This window comes from Scomber japonicus, chromosome 18 (genome assembly GCF_027409825.1).
Source record: "Scomber japonicus isolate fScoJap1 chromosome 18, fScoJap1.pri, whole genome shotgun sequence".
Taxonomy (NCBI): Eukaryota; Metazoa; Chordata; class Actinopteri; order Scombriformes; family Scombridae; genus Scomber; species Scomber japonicus.
Genome location: NC_070595.1, coordinates 6,948,726 through 6,975,684, shown reverse-complemented (window position 1 = coordinate 6,975,684; position 26,959 = coordinate 6,948,726). Strand labels below are relative to the sequence as shown.

Below are 26,959 nucleotides of genomic sequence, written 5' to 3'. Positions count from 1 at the left end.
AGACTGAAAGGGGGGGGGGGGGTGGAAGAGGAGGAGGGGGGGGTAGGGCGGGGGCGCACACTTCAAACAGTGTAGGTCCCTCGTGCCTTGTCGGCGACGGCGGCATCAAAGCGTTCAGTTTTGGAAGGAAAGTCACGTCAACTTTTGAACACTTGTAGCGTCTGATCCTGCTCCCGCCCGCGCACACCTGGGATATCATCACATTTTCTTTCATTCTGTCATGTGGTGTAACCATTGGTTGGGAACGATCACATGATCTGTCCACCACAACCCAGCTCCACCAATCATTCTCACAGTATGATGCACACAACATGAGTGCAGTATTTGATAACAGAAAACTCTCTATCTTCTTTTTCTTTCTTGCGTACTTTTTTGTCTTTCTTTCTTTCTTTCTTTCTTTCTTTCAATAAAACATTTTCCTGTGGTCATTCAGGACAGCACCAATATGGACTGCAGGAGAAAGTGCAAGGGAACAGGAAGGAATGATTCCCATGTAAAATATGCCCTGGAGGGGTCAGTATTGCATTTTCCCATGGTTTTGTAAATGTAAACAGCTTACAGTAGGGCTTGTTTAACGATTATTAATCTGCGCCCACTGGATTAGTATTTCATATTCTTAAAATTGATCACAGATTTGACTCGATAAACCCAAATGTTCCCTTTAAAATACAGTACTTTATGTGATGGATGAATGAACCCACCACAACACAATTACATCAAATAGGGATGTAAATCTGTCAGTCAGACTAGTTGTGTTGTGGTAGAGTCCATCTCATCCATACGGTGATTTGATCATATTCAGTTTCAACAGTGGGCCTCACAGCCAGAGTTGGAGAGTGCAATAAGCTCGGGCAGGACAATAGGAATAAGGTAAAGTGGAGTTGGCAATAAGCAGGTGGTCATGTGCAAGGACATATGAAGTGACCTCATGCAACGTGGTTCTAGTTTTTCAATACTCTGACATTTCTCTATAGCGAAAATGCCCAGATACTATCACACAATATCCTTTGTATCAATATCCTGTAGCTTTATATTTATAATATTCACCCCTAATTATGTTACTCTGTGTTGTCTGGCGTTTCTAACCTCTATCAATCTTGTCAAAAGACAGAAAAACACTTGCTACTTCACCGGGAATATCAAATTTAATTTCTTATCTCACTGAAACAAGGTAGAGGTCAGACTGATGCGTGTCTCTTAGCCTGAGGCTAAAGATAAAAATGATACATATGTCTTCCTCACAGCCTGTTAATGTCAAATCAGTAACCCTGCTGGCATTTGATAAAACCGCTTAGCTTGTCTCTGTTGTCAGTAACATTGTTCTTGAAAAACGAATGATCATATCTTTGCCTTAAAGCTTGTTATTGTCACATTCTGAGCCAAGCGACCGGGACGTTGGATACCAACAAGTAGCCTATCAGTCCTGAGAATCTAATCAGACCCAATTGTGTCAAATAATGTATCGGATAGTGCAGCCAGCACCACGGCAACCATGATTTTATCTGCTTTGTGGTGGTAAAGCTGCCCTGTAGGCCAATTGCTGCGCTCAGGCGAGACACTCCAGACCAATTAATCCCTCTGTCTGAAAGCCTGCAAGCATTTAGGTGCCTCATTACCCAACTCAAATGGTATAAATGCCATCTTTGAAACTTCTGTTCTAACAGAACACAGGAAATTTGATTAACCATAGACTAGTAGAGACGCCAGACAACAGCACTGCTCCAAGGTAGCGCTACCATTCTCAACTTTAGTCCACCTCCATCCTCCTCAGCCGATTAAACCCATCAATCCTCCCACCCATCTATCCTTCCTTCCCCCCTCCCAGGTCCCTCTTATCGATCGAGACCTATAAGGAGTTTGGTCTTCTCCTCCTCTTTCTTGCTCTCATTCTTCAGGTCAGCAAACACCTGGGTGAAGTAGTGCGGGTCGGTGTTGATCTGGAGCATTTTGCCGCTCATGCGGTTGATGATCTCCAGGCAGCGGTCCCAGAAGGCTTCCTTCTCTGCCTCGACCAGGAAGGGCTTCAGCGGATAGGAGATCTCATTGCCCATGTAGGAGTAGGAGAGGTAGAGGCAGGTGAGCAGCGAGGCCTGCAGCTCACGCTCGGAGGCCACCTCAGAGGAGACCACGTCACGGCACAGCATGTAGAGGAAGACCACGTTGGCCGGAGTGATGAAGCCCTGATCCTGCCAGCCCTGTAGGAGGAGAGAGCGGTCTACGCTGCGGAGCCACAGCACTGGATCCGTTGGGGATAGACGCTTCAGTCTGTAACACCGACGGCACAGAAACTCGCCCAGGCTGCGCATCAGTTCGCTGGTGGAGGCCTGGGTTGAGGAAAGGGCATGAAGGGAACAACAAAGAAGAGGGAGAAAGAAAGAGATAAAAGGGAAGATAAGAAAGAGGATCAGGGAAGAGAGGAAACAATGAGCATGACCAGCTAGAGATGACAGAATGTAGAATTTAATGACAATTTATCTATCTATCCAATAAGAAAACGTGAGGGTTACCTGGACAATGACACGTTTTGGCGTGCCAGCTGTAGTAGATGGCTGGATCCCAGAACCTGTGAGGGAATTCTTTTTGGCAGCGACAGTAGCTACATTAACCAGGGTCTTGGAGGTGGGCAGGTGGGAGGAGGTAGTGGTGGTGGTGGCTGAGGGGTCCTGGTTGGATGAGTAAGATGAAAGGTTTGCACAGGACTGAGACTTCTTCAGCTTTAGGCTGTTGGAGGCTGAATTGGTGGTGACAACAGCATGGCCATCCGGCGAGCTCCCTTTCCCACCATCCCCACTGTCTGACTGCAGCTTCTTGGAGCCCTTCCTCTTCGCCGATGCAGCCACAATGCGCTTCCATGGCAGCACACTGATGATAGACGGGCGTTTGAGGGATTTTGCAGTGGCGGCGGAAGCATCCTTGGCGTTCTTGCTGTTCTGGACTGCTGTGTAGTGGCCTACCGTGGCTGGGCCATCCTCAAATAGCGCTGCCTTACGGTAACTAGGGGACAGTGACAGCACAGTACCCATGGTGCCTGGTGAGGGTTAGCAGAGGGACACAGGAAGGGTGGAGTGGGGAGCAGTGTGGGAAAAGCTCTTTGATTGGTCAAGACAAAGAGCTTTGAGAGGACCAAAGTGTGTCACTTCTGGACGATGTTGAACCTGTGAGCAAAGAACAAGAAGGAGTAGAAATATTCTCCATTATATGTTGTAAACAATGCAGAATGAACTCAATAATAACAAACACATTATTTACATTCAAATACAGTGTAGATCTAATGGCCTATATCTCCCAATCCACTGTTTTTACTGTCTCCTAGTTGCCATGACAACTGTGTAAAAACTCCATTCCCTTAGGAAAAGCGGACCTTGAACAACAATTTTTGATGAGCTACAGTTGTCAAGGTCAAGTTATACTCCTTGTTTTTGTAAATAATGAGCAAGAAGAAAACTTTTCAAAGTCCTAGCTTTTTCTCAGCTTTCAAGTTCATCTCATAGTCTTCCTGAACAGATGGAGTTTGCTCAGTTGTCATGGAGATATATGCCACAATAACTACTTCCACAGTACCGTCACTGTCCTCCAGGTACCTTGACAACTAAGCAAACTCCTTTCCTCAATGAATACCATGATGATGTGGCTGAAAGGTCCAGAAAAACTAGAAAGTAGACCTCGATTTAAGATTTTCTTTATGTGTTTTTTTTAAGTCAGGGTCAAGAATAACCTCTTACACTTGAGGTTTTAATTGTTTTTGTGAGGAGTGAACACACAGGAAACCTATCAAGATGTAAGGTAACTGATTGATATCATTTACATTTACATTTACCTCTGATTAAATATGAATTGACAGAACGTTTTTCTAGCTGGGAACTTAACCAGAAATTCTATACATACATAATTTGATGGCATTCCTTCACAGTAGGCTAGTAATGTGTGTAGTAATGTGGGTCCATTGGTCACATTAAAGAGTCTCCTGGTTTATTTTCCTGTCACAGAAAATGAGTGTCCCTGGATATAAAGGAACCCCAGCAACCATCAACGGTTTTAGCCCTAATTTTTGTAATTAAATCATGTCTCTACTTCTCTCTACATAAAGCATAGCATACATGATGCATCCTCTCTCATTTTACCGCGGGCCTGGCCGTTCCAGCGTTCATCAGTATTATATAAGGAGCAAGATAAGGCCACAGAGGCATGAGAAAGAAATGTGCGCAAGCATCCATCTTAGCTTCAAAATGGAAGCCTTGAAAACAGCCCCCCACCACCACCACCACCCTCCAACACAAGGCATCTCCAGAAACAACAACTGATGCGCTCATATATACACAACCATAAAAAATAAATATGATCCTATCTTTAATGGTTGTTTGAGCCATTTTTTGCGCAACATAGATCATCTAAATGTGAAAAACAAGAGCTTGACTCTCTCACACACACCTGTACATTAACTGTTGATGTGTGTTTATTGTTGACTGTTGATCATGTACAGTAGGATTAGGCGATTTGGGCCTGCTCTCTATGCTGTTTTCATTTCATCATTTGCAAAGCTGTTGACATATAAAAGCAAAAAAACAAGTCCTACCTTTTTAATTACTCGGCTCTTCTTGAGAAATCCATGTATCACACCTTGACCCTCCTTTGCTACTGGGCAAATGTGGTCAAAATGTGACTGCTTCCCACCCTTTTTTGGTCGGTTTCCACACACCGCGACCGCCAACGCAAGCTGCCCGAGTTCCAGGGCGTGAAAGACGGCTGCCGATGTAAACCCCCAGCGTTACAGGCGGACAGGTTTGACTCGTCCCGGTGGACTTCTGCCTTTAAAAAAAAAAATCTCAAATCATTTATAAAAAGTCCCTGGCTCTTCTATGGGAAAGCAGGTGCGAGATGTGTTTCACTCCTTGGCTCGCTGCGAGTAGATGGAAGGTGTCTCCCATTGAGAACCGAAAATCTATACGGTCACGGTTATTAATGTCCCGCTATGATGCTCACAGCTTGGACAAACCTGCCTCTAACATAAATGAAACAGCATATCAGTTAAAAGAAAAAGAAACCTAAATCAACACAATGGCGAAAAATTCCAAAAGAGAGAGAGAGTGAGATAGAGAGAGGAAAAAAATGGCCACTATGAGTTCCAAAAATAGAAAGCAGCTTATTCCCTATGCAAACCTGCGAGGGAGAGAGAGAGAGAGAGAGTGAGAGAGAGAGAGAGAGAGAGAGAGAGAGAGCGGGGGAGACCCGTTGCTTTGATGCGGGCATCTGCAGTTATTCGGGTTGGATGTGGGAGCGAAACGACGCCTTCTGATTGGCTGCTGCCGGGATACTGCTGCTACTGCCGGTCGTCGCTGTCGCATCCGCGCAGTTGAAGCCATTGGCCGCCGACAGACTCCAGCCTATCGGAGACAGAGTTCGCTGTCCGAGGTGCTGAACCAGCCGACCAGATGTGTCAAAGCTGCTGCTGCTGCTGCTGTGGAGGATGAGGAGGAGGAGGAAGAGATGGAGGAGGAGGAGGGGGAGGAGGCTGGCTGCTGAAAACCAGCACAGAGGATTTTGTGAATCAGTCTGAGTAGGCCAAGCCCCTGTGGGTGTTAAATCCGTCTGCAGACAGAATGTGTCGAGTCGCTGTCCTATTGTTACAGCTGTGTTTTACCATATTGTCATTCATGATCATGTTTATGATTCATGTTTATATACCAGCAACTACTCATGGACCCCCACAGGAGGGGTTGTAGTTGTTTATAATAAACGCATATCAGCTTATTTCATTATAACGTGTTTGAAATCATTTAACTGTTTATACACTATTTCCAAATGCTGAATAGAGAGATTTAAAGTGCTACGAGGTTTTATTGTACCTTTATGTGTCTTACATTGGTTTGCACAAAACCACAAATTCATATAAGATAGGGTGATAAATAAATAAATAAATGAATGAAGGAAAACAATTTGACATAACCTTTTCATTACAGTATGTAGAATAAAAAAGATCACACAGATCATTATCGACTCATTTTTGATTCAGCCGACTTCAGTTGTCAAAGGAAGCGAAGTGATTCTCAGCTGTGTTATGAAAGGTCTTTAAATTCTAGATAAGGAAGATATAACATGTTGATATATGACCTTCATTTTGGCTTTGAACAATTTTTCCTCAATCTTTAAGCGAGTGCTTACTGTAGAGATGCAGCATGTCAGCCTCCTCAAAGATGATTTAAAGCTCTTTTGTGAATGGAGAATGGTGTGATGGACTCCACATAAACACCTTCTTATTTATTCTACTGTTGCATTATCAGATCCCTTTATATTCATCTTCATTTTGTAAAGATTATGTAATGCTCCATTATGTTGTGTACAAAGTGAAGAATAACTAAGGTTACTGCATATGTTCAGTTTGTAGTTGAAGGACCCAACTGCAATCTCGTAAGTCGTCAGTGCATCAAGAGGAATATTTATATGCATTGACTTATTCAACAGACTAAAAAATAGTTATTTCTCTCTTTCTGAAATGTATTATTTGTATTTTGTTGCTTGGTTTATTTCTGAGCTTCATTTTTAACACCACAAACTAAACAAATTTAACACGTTCTACTCAATTTGGTGTCTTGTCTAAATAACTCTCTAAATGTGTAGAGATGAACCAATCATAAATATTGGGGGAAAAAAGAGTCAGAGAACAGAAAGACACATAATTTCACCAGTCAATAAACTTAGAGATGTTAATCTTAACTAGGCAAATATACAAAGTCTGGATTGTTTTAGAAAACTTACAATCCATCTGTGCTTTGGGGTTTGAAGGCAATCACATATCTACTAATCCAATCAGAAGCTCTTTGAATGTCAGCCAAAGATGTGATAGTGACTTGCCTTTGTCATCACAGAACAGTTGATGTAAAATGTTCATGAACAATATATTATATCATTTCTATATTCAAACCCTAAATAGCCTCTTGATTAGTGTGTTAGAATACATTTTTTTTTACTGTAGACTGAAGACAGATACCCCTATAATTAAGGGGTATTTGGTTCTGTTGAGATTGTCAAGATTCAAGATTCAAGACTCAAGATTCAAAAGATCAGTTTATAACACAAGGCTGTATAACAAAATGCAGTTTATAGTCTGTTTATGCTACTCACAAAAACAGAAATGATATGAATGATTCATAACTAATAAGTCATAAAAATAAAACTATTGTTATGTTGGAGTGTGGATGATGAATTGAGGAGTCTCACAGCTGCTCTGTAATCTGGCAGATATTCAAAATGTGTGAAGACTGAGTGGAGGACAGTGGAGATGGCATCCTCTGTGGATCTATCCACACTGACTGGAATGATGTCTTTGATGTGAGAAAGAACCAGTTTTTCAAAGCACTTCATCAGAGTAGGGTGAATGCCACAGTGCGGTAATAATTTAGACTTTGCAGACTTTTTAGGTACAGGAATGATGGTAGCTGTCTTGAAGCGGAGGGGAATGCTCTTCTGTGACAGTAATATGTTAGCACATGATTTTAGTACACAAACAGGGGTATTGTCAGGCCCAGCAGCTTTACTCATATTCACTCTCTGCAGGATTCTTCTCACATCCGCTGTAGATACAGGTCCTCTGGAGGCTGAGCTGAGTAGACTTTACAGCTGATTCTTTGTTATGGATTTCAAAGCAAGCACAGATTGAGTTAAGCTCATCTGGCAACACATCTGGCAACGTGGCCTCACACATTATGGGAGTACTCCTCCTTTTGTAGCCAGTGATGGATCACCTGCCACATATCTTTAGTGTTGTTGGTGTTGATGACTCTCTCCAGTCTCTGTTGCTTTGTCTCCTTGATGCCAGCTGTCAGTCCTGTTCTTCTGATCACCTAACTGGGGGATAATCACATCACATCATCGGCATATTTGCATGTATGATGTCAATGTTCGTGTATATTCCTCTAGATAGATGTGCTTCTCCTAGGTGGCAACATCTCTGAACATGTGCCAGTCTGTGCACACTCCTGTAGAGCTGCTGTAGCTTCATCTGTCCACACGTTTTCACTGATAGTTTGACCCTTTTTTATCAGCTGAAACTAAGTAGGGAGGAGAACCAGGGAAATATGGTCTGATAGATCAATATGGGTGTAAGGAACGGCTTTGTAGCTGCCAGGAATGTTCATATAAGTACTACTTCCCCTGGTGGGGATGTGGACAGTTCTGAGGCATGTTGCTACGATAAAAATACCATCCAAGTGGAGACAGTGTTCATTTGGTAGACATGCAACTCATACATTCAAATGGTGCTTGAACGGTCATATCAGTGAACAGCAGGTATCTCAATCTTCCTTATAATTAACCACAGACACATAAAACTGTGTCTCTGGGAAATTGAATTGTGAACAACTGGACTAGTAGTATAACTTGAAGACATTTCGCCTTTTATCCAAGAGGCTTCATCAGTTCATGCAAGTCTAGACTAGTCTGGGCTAGTCTGACAAAAGCCACTTGAGTGGTCGTTAGTGCTCCAAGGTGTGGCTTAGGTGATGCTACCTACAACAGTCGTTGGAGTCATGTGAGGCCACTTGTGAACGACAGTGGTTGGAGTCGTTGGAAGGCAAGTAGTTATACTACTAGTCCAGTTGCTCTTGATTCATTTTCCCAGTGATAACTATGACCTGGACGAATGAGACATAAAACTCTGTGATTCTCTCTACATTGTCTCTCCAGATGAAATTCATTGTACTACCCAGTGTATTCAGCCTCCAGAGGACCACCTTCTATCTAATGGCACTAACCCCATAACCAAGACTCCATAAAATCACTATGTTGCTAGAGCCAGGAGGTGAATTTATCTGAATGATTTTCATCCCAAATAGAGCTCTACCCACAGTAAAAGGAGGGCACTGAGTTGGAGGACTGCAGGGATTTGTAAAGCCTCTTAAAGAGGATGCCGCATCTAAATGTGGAAAAGAGGAATAATAGCTCTGAGCTCTGCATGATTTATCACAGTCAGTCACCTGCTTGTTGGCTGTATGCTGCATGTTTATTGATTTTCAATTTTTTCCAGTGATGCATCCAACAAAACAAAGAGCAAAATGAAACTGCACAGCACAGAAAAGGCATATAAAACCTCCCATCTCTGACATCCACCCATAAACATATATAGAAACAAAGATGAAAAAAACACAATACATGTTCTGAGGTTACATGTCACATGAACGCGATACAGGAGCTATACAATAGCTGCAGGATGTGAAGTTTGACCCATTTTATTTTTGATCTCTGTTTCAAACTGTTCCTTAACAAAGAGAACCAAGACATGGGTGCATTTGTACTGCAGCATTTTCACACTTAATTGTAAGAGGTTGAACATCATGTTTGACATCATGTCTGTTTGAGACTGAACAGAGATTGTTTATGGGCTGATCACTATATTATTGGAATATACTTCCATGTTGCGTGACACAGACTGGATTGGCAAAGCGGACAACTGAGTGACTGCCCTAGGCTTAATGCATGGGAATTACAGTAGTTTGTAGTCATTTGATTACCTTGTGCAGTACGTGTTCAAAACAGAATGGGCTGACTTCTTAGAATCTCTCAAGAGCCACATATATAAGCCTATGTATCAGTTGACACACACATCAAGTCAAACATTAAGATACTGTATCAATAAATTAAATAGTTTTGTACCAGACAGAAAACTTAACCTGTGTTGTATGTAGAAGCAGTTTACGGCTTTTTGATTCTGCTGCCAATCAAATGTATCTGCGCTACTATTGGATATTTTTACTGCCTCCGCCTCTGCTCTTTTCTCCTGTGTGCGCTTTTGCTTCTTTCGTGGGTAGCTTAACTGAGTGGGGAGCGTGCCTTAGTTTTACTCAGCAAGTTAGAACCCAGAATACCCGCCCTGCTGCGCTGTGACTGTGTTTATATCAAACATCAACCACTACACTGGGACACAGAGCTGAGCAACACTACTCACTTGTTTATTCATATGAAACCTGCCACATGTCCAAAAGCACCATATTTGACATTGATTCTACAATGAGTACATGTCTCCTTTACTACCAGATTACAGAAGACTTCGGAGCAGTTACACAGAAGCTACAAAGAAATCATTGGTTCTGGAAACCACCAAAAAAAAAGTGTTGACATAATTGTTCATAGCTACTCACTAATTATAGAGCCAAACCTCTGCCTCCATCTACAGCTTCTGCCAGAAAACTGCAGGTTCTGGCAGCTGGGACCCGAACCTCTGCCTCCACCTACAGCCTCTGACAGTAACCTGCAGTGGTTGCTTCCAAACCTGAAGTTTATGGCAGACAGCTGCAGCATCAAACCCTGCCTTCATCTGAAGCCTCTGAAAATAACCTTTAGCTGCTGCCCCCACCTGCAGGTTCTGGTCTCCACATCCAGCCACTTCCAGCCAGCAACTTCAAGCTACCTCCAACTGCATTTTCTGGCTGACACCTGCTCCACCTCCACATCAGCCTCTGTCAGCAACCTGCATGTTCTAGTAGACAGTTGTAACCCAAACCTCTACCTACAGCCTCTGTAGCTCAACCTGAAGGTTCTGGCAGACTTCTCTGACTCGAACCTCTGCCTCCAGCTACAGCCTCTGCCAGCAACTTGTAGCTGCCACCTAAAAATGCCTGTTATGGCGGGTTGAAGTGATCCAAACCTCTACCTCCACCTACAGCCTTCTGCCAGCATCATGCAGCCACCTCACCAGTAAAGAGACAGTGGCAGACTGAAACTCTCTCACTACCTGTGACGGTAATATGTTAAAGCCTCTGAAAGTAACCTGTAACCACTATCTCAACCTGCAGGTTCTGGTATTTTCCTCAAAACTTGCCTCGTCAGAATGAGCTAATTTATCAATTCCTAGAGAGAACAGTGCCTGTCGCCTAAATCGTCCCCATGTGACGAACAAACATACAGACAGACAAAAAGAGATTTCTTGCTTTATAGATAGATTGCAGTTATCTGGGAAGATGCACCATCTAAGAAAAATGTAAAGTGAAACAGTAAAAGCCTTGATGTAGCAAGTGTAATTTAACTAACCTTGACGCTCTGTCTTGTAGAAGGACCCTACAGGACAGGACTCACTAAAATTTCTAATCATTAAATGTAGCCTATAAATAAAGTAAATAATCAATGTCCTTGTTTTCCCCCTTTCCATTAGAAACAGTGACAAACCAAAAAGAACAAAAATGAACACTTTTTAAAATGAACTTGAAAGAGTATTCCAAATTAGATTAGCCTATCTTTATGCAAAACCCCCCAAAATAATAAAATGTTCAGAATATCGAGAGCATTTTTTCTGGCTTTGAAACTGCTTTCAGATTTTCATCTAATGAAATAAAATGTTGAAAAATCAATACGTTTTTAGAGAATTTAGATATTGGTGGGACTTAGACTCATTTTCTCAATTCCTCTTACTTTTAGGACTGCTACCTTATCAGTTTTTCGCAGCGTTTAACTACAATACCCATCATGCAATACGCGCCAGTGCACATGAACTTCCGGGGAACAGGGTTAAAAGCAAGCTGAATTGTTATGTTTTTGCGGTCTTCTCCAACAAGTCTCTCTGAGTGTATATATATTATGTAGCTTTATACTTGCTAGTAGCATTAGCACTACTAATGGACGCTCTGCACAGACACCGTTCACTTTATAAAGGAACGACTCCACCATGGAAAGAAACATACCGAAAGGTGACAAATGAAACGTCAACTCGTCAGTTAGCTACCTAGCATGTCAGGACGCCGCTGTTTGGTTTTTATTATGTTTTTAATGACACTGTTCTTGTTTCTCTCCTGTCTTCCACAGCGATGCGTCAACAGGCTGAAAAACAGCCGGTCCAGGCTGCTGGAGAGGTACCGACAGATGGGAGAGAGCACGCAGCGCTGCGGCTCCGGGGCCTCCATTATAGTCCAGGAGGTGATGGAGGAGGAATGGACCGCGCTGCAGTCAGAGGACCGGTCACTGCCCTCACTGTGGGGGCCAGACGGCATGGCAGAGGTCGGCCTCTCTTCCCGTCTGTCCATGTCTCTCGCTCCCAAACTCTCCATATCTGTTTCTTCTCTTTCTTGCTCTCCTTACTTCCTCCTCTCAGTCTCTGTCTGTCTTTCTCTGCCTCTCTTCACGTGTTACTTACTGTCACCCAGGAAATCAGTTGTCTGGCCCCTGAGAGAGCTACCTTTACCTTCAAATTGTATTACACTTATAAATACTCAAAGTAAATCTCTTTGCATATATGAAAACAGCAAAAAGATCTACACTGTAATATAGAGCTGCCTTTATAGAACTTAATTGACTGTTTATTTTAAAGACCCACAATGAGCATTTGAGTGTGTTGAATGATAAAGTGGAGGTTTGCTTTTTTCTTTTAAACAGATGTTCAGTGTCATGAAGGAGTATGATGAGCTGGCAGTGCTCGAGGAAATCCAACAGGAGCTAATGTCTCAAGGTAACACATCTCAGAGTGCATATTTAAAACAAATGGCTATTATACCTCACATCTGCATATGATATAGAGTGGTAGTTTCGGAAAGACATACCTGCTCATATGTGACGTGTATGTATTTTTTCCTATTTTTCCTTCAGAAATGTCTATAATTGAAGAGTATGAGAAAAACCTGCTGTTTGAGCAGCAGTACATATCGTCTGTTGTGGAAGGGATGGAAGAGATGCATATTATTTGCCCCATATGTCACATGTGAGTCAACAAATGACTGTTAGAACATGTAACATTGATATCTACTTACTGGTAACATGTTTTTAAAACCAGATTCAGTCATTTTCTTATGTTCCTCAAGTTGTAGAGGGCAATATATGAAATTCTTCTTGTGTCTCTTGCAGGAACAATTTGAATATCAACAGCTATTTCATCTCCTGCCCCTGTGGACTGTACATTAACACTAAGGTTTGTTAGTTAAAATGAGAGCTTTCATTTAAAAATCATAGGCATCATATTACCTCAGCCAAAGTTATGAGAAGGTTGTGTTTTCTTCTTCAGTTTCTTCATTATCAAAGTGATCTAGTGATAGTTGTCTGAGCATAATATGAGTCCAGAATAGCTTATTCGACTTGGTGTTATAATGTTCAAAAACTTGGAGCATGATTATCACCCAAACAGGAGTAAGACAAACATGCTTTTTATATTCTTATCTATCTGAAACACTGACAGTCTGGAACATGTTTTGGTCAACTAATATGAAAATTGATGGATGTTCTAAAAAAGACATGTCATTATTCTATCAAAAGCCTTTACGTAAAGGAAGAGAAGACCAAGCGTGAAAGTCAAGGGTTTAACTAAGTGAGGGTGTTCTGAAAATTTAACTTTAATAGAATGACCTACGTACACAATGTGCGCATGTGCAATGTGTTGACAGAGTTCACAGAGGACCCGCTCATAATTGTAACCTCCCCTGGAGAGTCTATTTTGCCGAAGTGGATCATATTGTGCTAAAACCATGGGTAGTACATACTATCAGGCAGGAAATATCTATCAGAATGACCTACTGCGTAATGTAATGGGTAGTAGGTCATTCTGATAGATTTTTCCTGCCTGACAGTATGTGCTACCCATGGTTTAAGCACAATCTACCTATGGTTTTAGCGCAATATAATGGGTAGTAGATCATTCTGATAGATATTTCCAGCATGACCGGATGCACTACCCTACTTGACGGGATGAGCTACCATGATTTCTTTAGGGTAGGTCAGTTTATCAGACTTGTCTGACAGCCTGACCTACTGGTAGGTCATCCTGAGGAGGTAGGTCAACTTTTCAAAACAAGGGCTTTGGCAGAAATGGTGTAATGTTATATATGACTTGTGTTTAGAATCAGAACATCACCCCCGACGTCCTGCGGCATCTTCTAGAGTCCAGGGTGTCGGAGCACATGGAGGACTGTCTCCACAACCCCGTTTTCTCTGTAGCTGCCAGCACAGATAGCTCTCCCAACCTGATGATAAGCTGCCAGGTACAGACCGGTCACTGTAAAGTATTTTAAAGAAAAAAATGTGTTGCAGGTGTTGGAAACCTGAAAAACAGAAGTTCTTGTCACAGAGGATTTATTTTCAGAGTAAAATGAATCTGTATGCTTCACAGTAATAATAGCATCAGTTGTGACATCTGCAAAGTTCAGCTGTTGTTTAATATGTGTTATTAGTCTTGACGCATCTCTCCTTGTTTGCCATCACAAGTTTGTTGTTGTTTACTCTGCTTTCAGGCTTGTGACTACCTGTCCGTCATCCTGTGACACGGCTGCTGTGACAGACCTGACTCGAGCTTGGATTTTTTTTAAATTTTATGTGTTGTTCATATGATCTATCAATAAAGATATTTTTATATATTTAATGTGTAAATCTTGTGTTTTTCTTATACAGTTTGTTGCCTGCTCCCTAAATTCCATCATATAGACACACACATCAAAGATCAAATTACTTAAATGAAACTTGATAGGTTGTTTTTTTTTTTGGGAGTCCACAAAAAACAGTGAAGTCTTCCCAAATGGGTCATTGGGGGTCAGAAATAAGTAAAGGAGCTTTGAACTGCAAGAAAATAAGAGTTAAACATGCACAATAAAAGCACAAATACAGGTGCTAAATGCCATTCATTGCACATATTAAATGTGTGTATTTCGTTGCTCCTTCCCTCTGAACAGGCCTTGCTTCCATAACAGAAACGGCTGAAAATATTATTTGCCACTTGTGACTGTGCTTTAGGACTAATGTGTGAGGATCTGAAGCTGCAGATTGGAGTTTCACCTCTGTCCACCTTTTCCAAAGTATATCCTAATCATAGTTACCGCCTTGATGTACATATTCAATGAATATGTAAATCAATATTATTCAATCAATTTTGCTTGATATGAATGAATGCCATACATGTGTCATGCACCTTGGGTGAAATAAGGGATGCACCTCAACTTAAGACACAACAAGTTTGTCTGTGGGATCAAATTGTGTCACCAGTACATATTTAGAGGTACTTTTGCTTCATTTGATACTTGTGGCATTCATATGTCACCATACACAAACTTAATTATAAAGTATAGCATAATAGGATAAACACAATGCTGAAGAACATATTGATAAGGAAAGCTCATCTGTAAAAATACTGCCTCGCAAGGTTTACACTAATTATATCAATGAAACATTGCTTCTGGTTTCTAATAGAATAAACAAACATACCATGTAACATTGTTATTGAACCAGGCAGTGAAGATTTAGTCGTTGTGATTAGTAACGTCCCTTTAAGTTATAAAAATGTTTCCGTTTCAGAGCCTCTTGCAGTACTCAGCACCGCCTGTTGGGGGCAGCAGAGTCCCGACGCTGTCAACGACCTGACCGGAAAACAAGCAGGCGGAGCCGGCGGAACGGAGTGGAGCGAGGCAGGCAGAGGAATGATGGCAGCCGCGGCAGTGGCTGAGTTTCAGAGAGCACAGTCTCTTCTTGGGACAGACCGGAATGCCTCTATCGATATTTTACATTCAATAGGTAAGTAGACTGGACACTGCGCGAACACTAGAAAGACACTAACGTTGCGCTCAGACGCTGCAGCACCCCAGTCAAACGTGCAGCGGTTGAGTTAGCCCGTTAGCTGCTAAGCTAAGTTAGCAGCTAAGCTAAGTTAGCTAACCCAGCAGTGGCCGTGTCTTTTTTCTCCGTGCTTGCACAGTGAGTCAGCAGCACTTGGCTAGCCTGGCTAGCAGAGCATACCGGCTCGCTTATCAGAGAAGCTAACAGTAGGCTACCCCGGCTCATTCATTTTGACAGCAACTTGTGTGACAGGCGGCCGGTTAACGTTAGCAAAGACAGCGAGCGTTGTTAGCAGCTATTTCTCGCCTTGTCAGATAATGACAGGCCGGCAGTGACATTAACGTGAAACTCACTTAACACCACATACTTTGTCACAGCGCCTTGCTAATGCTTATGCACCGTGTGAAGCTGCATGCAGACTATTAAACATTAGCTCTCTAGCTGTCATCATCTTTTAATGTTTAATTTGACAGCTCCAACATGTCACAGCTTGGCTAGCCGCTTGGTCACTCGCCATCATATCAGCTTGTCCGTGATACACCTTGACCTCATGAGACAAACAGAGAGTGGAACATCAGCGTTTTCACTTTTTTTGTGTATCGCTGTGATTCATGTCAATACGGGTCAGATTACATCATCGTTATGTGTCTGTATATATATAAATATATATATATGTGTGTGTGTGTGTGTGTGTCGTAGTGAAGCGGGACATCCAGGAGAGTGATGAGGAGGCGGTGCGTGTTAAAGAGCAGAGCATCCTGGAGCTGGGTGGGCTGCTGGCCAAGACGGGACAAGCTGCAGGTAACTGAGCAATGATCTCTCTTAACACTACTTTTTTTTTTTGAGTTTGCATTCACATAAAAAAGATTGAATGATTCAACAGGGAGCACAAGTTTCAGTCAAGTCATGTGGGTGAACCTTCTGACTCAGGGTCCATTTTTTTGGGAATCATCATCCACTTACTCACACCTAAGAATGGAGTTGGGTTTCTCTGGTAACACTTTATTTATGAAACTGAAGTTCAACGAAGCATCTCTTTCATTTTTAAGGTCGCTTGATCCAGTCAGGCTGTTTTAGCTGTGCATACTCGGCAACTTTAAGCATCTCTCAGTGTTTGACACATCTAAATGTTTACTGTTAAACTCAGCCTCCCTCCCTGCTCAGATGGCTCAGACTGCCGCTGTTTGCACGCAACACATTTCACTTAAGCTCAATGTGTCAGTCAAACAAGTGGATAAAGGAATCCTCTCGTTTTCCCTGCTGAGCCTCATTAAGAGGGAGTTCTGCTTGACTTGATTACGTGATGGCTTTAACATCTTGTCACATGCACATGAGAGTAGAAATAGTGAAGCATGCTGTATTTGCGCAAAATGCTCTAAAATCAATGATTAATAAAAATACCTTGTAGCAATGTTACTGAAACCAGCAAGTTAAAACTGGAATGTTTCTTTTTGTATTTAAAAGCCATTTTTCTGCAAACAGTCACATTTGTGAGTTGCAGGCATCAGACTAGAACTCGACCGATATATTGGTCAGCTGATATTGACGTATCACAGATATATCAGTATCGGTGTATATGTTACCCAATACGTTTAGTTTAGTTTATTTGGATCCCCATTAGCTGTTACCAAGGCAACAGCTACTCTTCCTGGGATACATGAATATGTGCTGAAAAAGAAGTTATTTAGGCCACATTCAAGTTTAAGTTTAATATATGTTGGCCCATGACTGATACTGGATTTTAGGGGCCAATGTTGATACTGATATTAGGTAGGAAAAAAATCCCAAATTGAGATATTAGCTGATATATATAGATTATATACATTTATATTCTACATTATAGATATATACATGTTCCCTCAAATGTGGTTATCAAACACTTGAATGGTATTTTACAGTATAAAATGACATCAGTCCACTGAAACAGTAAAAACACAGCTGGGAATTTAATAATTATAATTAACTATGAATTAAAAAAACACAGATAACAAAAACATACATATATTAAACTTGAATTAAGAAAAGGGTTAAAATATACATAAAATGCAGCCAATATAACTTTTGAAATTAAAACAGTGAAGTTTTACTGTTTTGGTGCACTGACGTCATTATATCAAACATGCTGTAGTTATTTAAAACAGTAGAAAAGAAGTAAGAATGACTTGTGTATAATTAAATGGTGTGATACAGGCCTGAGCTGTGTGTGAAAATCAATCACTATTTGCTTTATAGTACACTATTGTCCAAACTCTGAATGTGAAATATATGCTCTGTATAATGAAAATGCTTAACAAGCATTTTATATATGTAAATATTACAGCAGTGCAGCTGTCAGTGATGAATGAGGCTAAATGATGATGATTCAGAAGTATTCAAATTCTCAGTTTAAAGCTCCCTGTAGAGTAAACTGTTGAGTTTCTGTCAGTGAATAAATGAAAGCTGCCTGCTGAGCTGCAGACCTTCCTACCTGCCACTGAATCACCAGATATCCACCTGTTCCACACTCAAATATGAAAGTGATGTATTGATTTAAAGATGTTTTATTTAGTGAAAAAGTGTAGCAATGTCAGTGTGTTTCAGTCTCTGTTTAATAAAAAGAGAACATTTTTGCATCCATCGACCACTCTGGCAGATTTTTCTAAGCCTCTACCAAAAACTCCCATCCACTTTCCATTTATACGCTTTGTTCTCTTCCTCCCACTCTCCTCTCAGAGCTTGGGGGTCTGCTGAAATATGTGCGGCCCTTCCTCAACTCCATCTCCAAGGCGAAAGCAGCCCGGCTGGTCCGCTCCCTGCTGGACCTGTTCCTGGACATGGAGGCCGCCACGGGTCAGGAGGTGGAGCTCTGCCTGGAGTGCATAGAGTGGGCCAAGGCGGAGAAGAGGACCTTCCTCAGACAGGCACTAGAGGTGAGAAAATATATGTCAACTTGTGAGCATCAAAATCTTCTGATTCTAACTAAATGCATGACAAACTCTGCACCATTAGTTTGTGTATGGATATCATGCTGCTGCTGCTGCTGCTTCAAAATGTCATCTAACCTGCAGAATGTGCTGTTGTTAAATAAGCAGATCAGTGTGACGTTACCAGGCAATTAATTGATGTATATTTTCTGTGTCATACATTTGTTCTTTATGGGCAGATTGCTAAAAAAAAAAAACCTAGTAGACTTTTTGACCCTGACCTGCTTGTTTTTGTCCTCCGTCCTCAGGCTCGGCTCATCTCACTGTATTTCGACACAAAGTGCTACCAGGAGGCACTACAACTTGGTGAGTGTTCAGTCGCTCTTTTTCAGCCACTTAACAGTTAAACATTTGCAAAGCAGTTTTGCTACACCCATCAAGCTTTGCATTCTCCCGCAGCAGAGATGCAGTTGCACTTCATTCCCAGCCGATGGCCATTGATTTTGTTAGCTGAGACACTGACAGCTGCTGGAAGATTTTAGAATAGAATAGAATAAGTAAAACTCTTTGAACTGGTTGAAAAGTGCGTTACCAGCTGATTACAGTCACAGGCAAAAATGCAGCATCTTAATCAGCTGATGATCTATGTAGAGAGTATGGAAGTTAAGAGACAGCATTGTTTGTGTATTGCTTTTTAGAGCAAGTTAGTTGTAGATTATAAATAAAAATGATTTTCTATTTGGATGGTTTGGATATTAAGTGTAGAAAAATATACTTGGACAGATGTAACGCTAATGTAACTCTAAACTGTGATGTAGCATCTTTGCTCCCACACAGTGGATGTACAAGACTTCAACAGGTATTTATCTAATGTAACCACATAGTAATGTAGCTGGACATGCTAATGTTTGTACTATGGAGTTTGTAGTATGGAGTATTTCTCAATCCAAAGCTTGACAGGGCTGCTATGACTGGGTACTGTAGCTCAGCTGTGATTGGACCATTTCTGTTCAGGGGCCGGGTTTAGCCAACAGTCAATGAAGGAATGTATGTTGTGTCCAAATTTAGTTCTACACCTGACTGAAGGGTCAGATTTGATAGAATAGCTTTTGTATTTTTTGTAAACTATATTTTTTATGCTAAAGTTTTAATGCTAATTTTCGTAACGCTTAAGTTTTAACACCAAATTTGCCATGCTAACTTTTTAATGCAAAATTATTTACATTGAATGTTTACAATACATTTAAAAAAAATTTTCACACTACATAAAAAAAAGAAAACATCCTTTTACCGCAAAGCTTTTAGTTGATCTGTGTTTTTTTCCATTTTAGACTTTTTATTTAGTTTCATTTTTTAATTTTTTAATTTTTTTTCAGCTTTTATCTCTTATTTGATTTAATGTTTTGTTTGAACCTATACTGAATTTAACTTGCTCTACATGTTTGCTCTTATTTTATCGCTTCAAATGTAAAACAAGTGGAGCTGCATTTTATATAAATAAAGTTATTATTATTATTATTATTAAGATACGAGTTCACTAAATTCCTTCCTCCAGGCTCCCAGTTGCTGCAGGAGCTGAAGAAGATGGACGACAAGGCTCTGCTGGTGGAGGTTCAGCTGCTGGAGAGTAAGACCTACCACGCGCTCAGCAACCTGCCCAAGGCCCGCGCCGCCCTCACCTCCGCCAGGACGACCGCCAACGCCATCTACTGCCCGCCCAAACTACAAGCAGCTTTAGACATGCAGTCAGGTACAAAGCAACCAGAAGACCAACATGCACGCACAAAGCAGACAGAACGAGCTCTTGCAGAGGCAGACGTCAATATTTTATCCCGAACTATACATGAGTCACATAGACGAAAACCGTAGCGCGTAACGTATGTGTGTGCGTTTCCAGGGATCATTCACGCAGCAGAGGAGAAAGACTGGAAGACGGCGTACTCCTACTTCTACGAGGCCTTCGAGGGCTACGACTCCATCGACAGCCCCCGAGCCATCACGGCACTCAAATACATGCTGCTCTGCAAAATCATGCTCAACGCGTGAGTGCCATTCTACTCAGAAACGCCAACGTCAGCAAAAGAACGCCCGCTCAGCACCCAACCACTGCACACACAGACCCCTGCACACTTCTTTAACAACCTATTATTGTAATGAATTATTTTATGAATGATGGGTTTTGCCAGTTGTTGAAGTTTAATGTAAACAGTGTAAAAGCTGAATTATCCTACATGTGCTTGAGTTTGATCTTCACTGCTAATATAGATTACTAGTAATGTATAGGATTATTAGGAGTTTTTCTTGTTTTTCTGTTGGGGAGGACTCTGAATGTTGCTGCTGTGTCTGATGATGGTTTTCTATTGTTTGTGTTTCAGGCCAGAGGATGTTCAAGCCCTCATCAGTGGAAAGCTGGCTCTGCGGTACGCAGGCAGACAGGTACCACTCTTTATGCCTACAAATCTTAATTTGTCTGATTTCAACTTGAGTGACCATTTGCTTGTTTTTCTATACAGCATTCATTAGTCTCTCAGTAGAAGATTTTCATCCTCTGTATCAATTCTAACCTTTTACTCATCATCTTTTTCTTCTTCCTTTCTTTACAGACAGACTCTCTGAAGTGTGTGGCACTGGCCAGCAAGAACCGGTCGCTTGCAGACTTTGAAAAGGTTTGTGTGTGTACAGTTTGGCGCTGCAGACAAACTTGATCATGTTGCAACATTCTGAATGAAACTGCCGTGATCGGAGATTAAAAATATGGTCTTCTCCGCCCCTTCCTCCTAAGGCACTAACAGAGTACAAAGCAGAGCTGAGGGATGACCCCATCATCAGCACCCATCTGACCAAGCTGTACGACAACCTGCTGGAGCAGAACCTCATCAGAGTCATCGAGCCTTTCTCCAGGGTCCAGGTAATCCCGTCAGTGTCAATCACAGATAGATCCTCATCCTCAGTGTTAATAATGAACAGTAAGCTTTGAACACTGACCAAATTCTATCAAAATCGATACAATTCAGACTCTTTGGAGGCGTTCACACTTAACTGGCTTGATTGGATTCAGACGAAGTGTGGTGTTAAATCAAATACATCGAACTCATGCATGAAAGCAACCAAAGTCTAGTTTACTTTGGCTTTAAGGCAGCGATTCCCAAACCTTTTAGGTGACGCACCCTCCACTACTACTACTACTACTACTAGAACTACTCCTGACCAATCCACCTTCATTAAAAGTTCAACACAGTCTATTTATGTCAGGAAAGAGAACTCCACATGCACAGCCAGTATTTATTTTAAGTGAAAAGTCCAAATGAAAACTGCACGAGCGTCCAACAGTTGTGATCAGTACACACAGGTCACATGACCAACCGTCACAATTAAAGTGAGCGTTTTACAAAGGAAACAACAAAAACAGCAACTTATCGTTTGCTCCTAATAAAGCCACAATTAAGTCAGTTCAGTGTGTGGTGGCTAATTGAGACTTTACACTCTAGTAGCAATAGTTGATATGCTAATGACCATATACATACACATATCTTAATGCAACAGGTAGATGTGCATCTTTGCACAAAGCACTGATGTTTGGTGCAGGTGAAAACAGGTAACGTCTCAATTCTCTGTCAGCAGCATTCAGCATTCAGTCTTTGTTGATATTTATTCTTCACTGGTGCCACCGCAGAGAAACCTGCCTCACGCTGATAAGTTGTTGCAAAATGCATCAAAATCCTCCAGAACTGTGTATGCTGTCAGTGCCTCCGTCTAAAAATCCACATGTGGCTTCAGTTCAGCTGTAGGATGGGGAGGGAAGAGAATCCATGATGTGAAGACAGGTGGGACGTAGATTCTTCACGTTATCCAAACCACACTGTTTGCCTCTAAGAACATGTGAAGCGTAGGGAAACACAGGAGTATGTTCTCACTCACACAGCTGGTCTAGAGCCACAGCTTCTATCTTGTCTTGTGTGTTGAACAAAGCGGCTCTGACTCCCTGCAGACGTCAGCTCACTTCATTCACAACAGAAAAGACGAGCTGCTGCAGAAAGTCCTCACCATGCAGATTAGACCAGCTAGTTACATAAAGACAGGAGCTGAAGAGTTTTCACATGCAGAGTAAAAGGTTCAGACAATGGAATGAACCTTTTACTTTGCTGCTCTCCCTTACACACAACAATAACACATACACTCAACAAACACAGGAAGAGATGCACACAACATATACAAATTAAAATAGACTAATTAGAATCTAATTAAGCTAAATAAATATAACTCTGTGCCTTTGTGCAAATAGATCGCATCAGTCATTTATTCATTTATTTGTTTATTTATTAAAATGTACATTTTTAAATTTTATATTAAGTTTTAAATTGAAGAAAGGGTGTGCACACTACATTTTGGGAATCCCTGCTTTAAAATATTGTGATGTTCATTTAGCCTGTATTTCATTTAGGATAGTACCTGCTCAAAATCAATCATCTGGCATTGTATTACACATAAATTCTACAATATACTTATAAATATGATAGAAAGAATGTGTCTAATCGTCATGCTTGTCTCTTTTGTCTAACAGATAGCACACATTTCCTCCCTCATCAAACTCTCTAAGGTAAGACTTTGTACATTTGGGTTGTTTTCATTACACAGAAGATGCCAATTAAAAAAAGAACAACGTGTCCTCAGCTGTTTAGACTGAAGTCCTCATAATGTGCTTGGTTTGTCTTGCAGGGAGACGTAGAGAGGAAATTATCACAGATGATTCTGGACGAGAAGTTTCATGGTATGTATCTGCTGTTTGTCTGCACACACCAGATAAGATATAAAAATGAGTGTCAGCTCATAACCACACTGTGTTTTGTTGTTTCCTGCAGTTAAAATCAGATTTACACTCGAATCAAACACTGTTTAGAGTTTTCTAATTCGCTCGGAAGACAACAGATTACATTAATTGTTTCTCTCTCTCTCTGCTTCCTCTCCTCTTATCATCCCTCCTTCCCTCCCTCCCCCACTCCCCTCACCCGACAGGTATTTTGGACCAAGGTGAAGGCGTGCTGATCGTCTTTGAAGAGCCGGTGGTGGACAAGACGTACGAGGCGGCCCTGGAGACCATTCAGAACATGAGTAAAGTGGTGGACTCACTCTACAACAAAGCCAAGAAGCTCACATAAGGTGTGTGTGTGTGTGTGTGTGTGTGTGTGTGTGTGTGTGTGTGTGTGTGGTAAATCAATAAATAACAGGGTGGAGTTTATGACAGGATTATTACACACAGTGACCTTTGTTTCTGTTTACAGCTACATCAATTAGTCTGTTATTGTGTTCCTTTACATCAACACCACCACTGATGTTCATCTCAGAGCTGAAACCATTTACAGATTATCAGTCAATTGTAAAGAAATTGATAGGTAACAATTAGGATAATCCGTGCTATTGATTTAATGTATTTCAATCAATCAGTCACTTTTTTTGTATAGCACTTTTTATGCATAATACTTTACATAGTAAAAAAAAAAACAATTCAGAATACCCAAATAAAATAAAAGCTTCACTGTTTCTTTGAGCATTTTATAGGTTTTATATACTGTGGGTCACATTAGGAAAAGTCCAGTTAAAAGAAATGTGTATGTGGAGTTTTTACAACTCTATAACCCAACCGGGTCAGTTTTGACCCAGGAGGACAAAAGTTGCCCGGTCCGAGGGTTAATTCTCTTCACTCTGCTTTTCGTCTCCAGAAAGAGCGAGAGAGCGTCGGTCCTCCTGTTCTGGAGCGACGGAGGGCCAGTCAGACCTCCAACGATCGCTCACTTTCAACCTCGGGAGGGAAGAGGGGGGAGGAGAGGACGAGGAGATCACACACATACAAAAAAAAACAACACCTTAACAACCCAGCGAAATAAACCAGCCGACCAACCTACAGAAGACGACCCAACAACACGGAACAACTACGACTGACGGGGACGAACCAACAAAACCACCGCTCTCCTCCTCCTCAGTCCTCTCCCTCCATCCTTCTGCTCTCCCTCCCCTCCTGTCACTGTCTCCTCCTTCCAATCTGACTTGGGGTGGATCTGACACAAAGTGCTCCTCCCTATGGACAAATCCAGGCACTGCGCCCCCCCTCCCCCTTCTTCCTCTCTTCTCTTCTACCCACCACTGGTTTCTACTGTATGTAAAATTGGGACAAGCCTTCCCTTTTCCTTCTCTTCCTCTCTTTTTTTTCTTTTTCTTCTCTTCCCCTTCCTCTGTTTCTCTCTGCGCTGGCCATCAGGGAATCTTGTAAAATAACAATAAAGAATACATATACAGTACTTATACATACATGTATTATAAAAAAAGAAGAAAGAAAAAGAGGGTAACCAAGGGGTGAAAGACGGATTCTACCTGTTCTGTTCAAATTTGCCAACTCGCCCCGACACTTAAAAAAAAAGTTTTGAATTTCTCTCGTTTTTCTGCGGTTGTGAAGAAAGAACGGAGGCTCGGTTAGCTCGCCGGAAGAATGGTTTAGGAGGGGAAAAAAGCCCCCTGTCTTTTTTTTCCCTTCTCTTTCACATTCATTCATTCACTCAAGGCATTCTGGGATTTGTGGACCATTACAGGGAATTTTGCTCTTCTGTCCACGCGGGACCACGCCACAAGAAGAAGAAGAAAGATGGAGGAGACGACATCGTGTCCGACGTCTCCTACACCTTCCCACCCTCCCCCTCCCAACTCGCACTCCCACTTCCTGTTTGTATATAACATTTGCCAAGCGCCCTCTGTTCATTCCAAGGCCTGATGTAATTACACTGTCCCACCTCCACCTCCCCCCATCCCTCCTTTTTTTTATAATACATAAGAACAGAGAGCTTGGTCAGTCACACACAAAGTGCTTTTGATGCTCTTGTCTGAACACGACCGGAGAGAGAGAGAAGAGAGAGAACTCTGCATTCTGAGATGTGATTGGCGGTTGTGCGGGAAAAAAGTGGGGGTTGGGAGGGGGGTGGGTTCGATGGAGAAAATCAAGCTGTATATTTCTGGGAACTTAATTTTGCAAGGACTTTGAGGGTTTACCATATGTGACATATAGAAAGACAAATGCTAATAAAAAAAAATGAAACCTGCAAGTTTGTGTGATTTTAGGATCCCTGAAATGGAAAATGTGTTCAGATGATTTTTCCATTCTGCTTTTATGTGTGCCCCGTTTAAGTTTTCATTACTTAAGTGAATCTAGTAGCAGTGACACCTGAGGAGAGCAGTAACCAGTTATAGTTACTATGTTACAGCTACTAAGGAGTAAATTCTACTTGTTTAATTAGTTTTAACTAGGACTGGGAATCAGTACTCTATACCTATCAATGAATACCAAGTAGCATCGAAACATCTCCCATCAAATGATACCTGCAATTGATCCTTTTTGCACCCAAAGCAAGAAAATGCATGCAAGCGGTTTAATGGGAAAGGCAATATTGGGACACTGTAACAAGTCACTACTTTTATATTCAAGTATATTTGACACACTTTTAGCATGCAATTTGGTGTAATACTCACATTGAAATGTGATCACACTCGAGATTCAAATGTTCTAATCAAGAGACATTTAATTCCAAATTGAATACAGGTGTGTTCACCTCTTAACCTTCACTGTAGCTAACTAAGAACACCTATGGCTGAAATGTTGACCATGTCCACTTAAAATTGGAGAAGTAGGGGAAACAGCTGCGTTTTATTTAAAATGTAATTTACCCATAAACTTTTTTTTACTCAAGTTTAGTTTGTGGCTGCCCTGATCAAAACAAACCTTTCTTATTTGATTCAGATGTGTTTTTACAATTAGGTTTAAATGAGTGTTTTTAATGCACCTGTTGGTTTGATATAAATGAGTCAAAAGCTCCTGATGCTACTATTTCCTTAATAGCTCATCATATTCATTTAAGGCCTTCGAGCGGGTCAACAGTGACATCCGGTGGCGAGAGTGTGGTACTGACCTGAATTCAACTCCAGCATATCAGGGAAGTTTTTCAAGCACCAAATTGTTTATTAAATGTCAGTTTATATTAGTAGTTCAGTTTGTGACAAGTATGCTCTCATTTTTTTCTTTTTCTTTTCACAGTGATGTTTTAGTGGTACGCATGTGCTTAAATGTTTATTGCAGGTTGTTTCTCTCCCCTGAGGCATGGGAGAAGCCCGGGGCCCATGTTAACACATGTGAAGAGGTTAAAGCCTTTTCTAAAATAAACCTTGATTAACTGTAGATAGCTCCCAGCATGTGTGCTTGGCTCTGGATCTGCATATGAATAAAAGCAGATCCGTAAAGCTAATGTAAACACTCCTTATCACAACACCATTACGCGCAATTGGATGGGTAAATCTTTATCTTCTCTGCTGACAATCAATCGTGTTTGTCATTTAGTTTTCGACACACATCGAGGTGAATGTGAGTTAAAAGTCAGAGGACTTTACAGGCTTTGCCAACTGTTTATGCGTTCTGGTGCAAGCCTGTGAGGAGAGGCTTACTGGAGGTTTCTGTGGGGAGAAGAAGGGAGCCAGACAGGCGACAGTCAGTGCTTTCTTGGCCTCGGGGCAGA

The 26,959-nt window shown here is 41.5% G+C and overlaps 3 protein-coding genes across 4 annotated transcripts; 2 read left to right on the top strand and 1 right to left on the bottom strand.

Annotated features, from left to right (window-relative positions):
- Positions 1-1,832: 1,832 nt before the first annotated feature.
- On the bottom strand, positions 1,833-3,023 carry LOC128379031 (cyclin-dependent kinase 5 activator 1-like). Its single transcript, XM_053338638.1, has 2 exons — positions 2,508-3,023; positions 1,833-2,324 (listed from the first exon to the last, which is right to left on the bottom strand). The coding sequence occupies exons 1-2, from the start codon at positions 3,021-3,023 to the stop codon at positions 1,833-1,835; spliced, it is 1,008 nt and encodes a 335-aa protein (XP_053194613.1).
- Positions 3,024-11,537: 8,514 nt separating this feature from the next.
- rpain (RPA interacting protein) lies at positions 11,538-14,318 on the top strand. The gene is made up of 7 exons (XM_053338438.1): positions 11,538-11,672; positions 11,788-11,979; positions 12,355-12,427; positions 12,565-12,676; positions 12,820-12,883; positions 13,806-13,946; positions 14,196-14,318. Exons 1-7 carry the CDS (start codon positions 11,601-11,603, stop codon positions 14,223-14,225), a joined length of 684 nt encoding a protein of 227 aa, XP_053194413.1. The 5' UTR covers positions 11,538-11,600; the 3' UTR covers positions 14,226-14,318.
- A 1,046-nt stretch (positions 14,319-15,364) lies between these two features.
- LOC128379055 (26S proteasome non-ATPase regulatory subunit 11A) lies at positions 15,365-25,492 on the top strand. 2 transcript variants are annotated; one of them, XM_053338666.1, is made up of 13 exons: positions 15,365-15,465; positions 16,207-16,308; positions 18,220-18,416; positions 18,719-18,776; positions 19,966-20,160; positions 20,308-20,452; positions 20,786-20,846; positions 21,014-21,076; positions 21,193-21,318; positions 22,972-23,007; positions 23,127-23,178; positions 23,424-23,567; positions 24,128-25,492. In XM_053338666.1, exons 1-12 carry the CDS (start codon positions 15,372-15,374, stop codon positions 23,564-23,566), a joined length of 1,272 nt encoding a protein of 423 aa, XP_053194641.1. In that variant the 5' UTR covers positions 15,365-15,371; the 3' UTR covers position 23,567; positions 24,128-25,492. The 2 variants fall into 2 exon arrangements, with proteins under 2 accessions (XP_053194641.1, XP_053194640.1); XM_053338665.1 differs by having other exon boundaries at positions 23,424-23,569; positions 24,132-25,492.
- Positions 25,493-26,959: the final 1,467 nt, after the last annotated feature.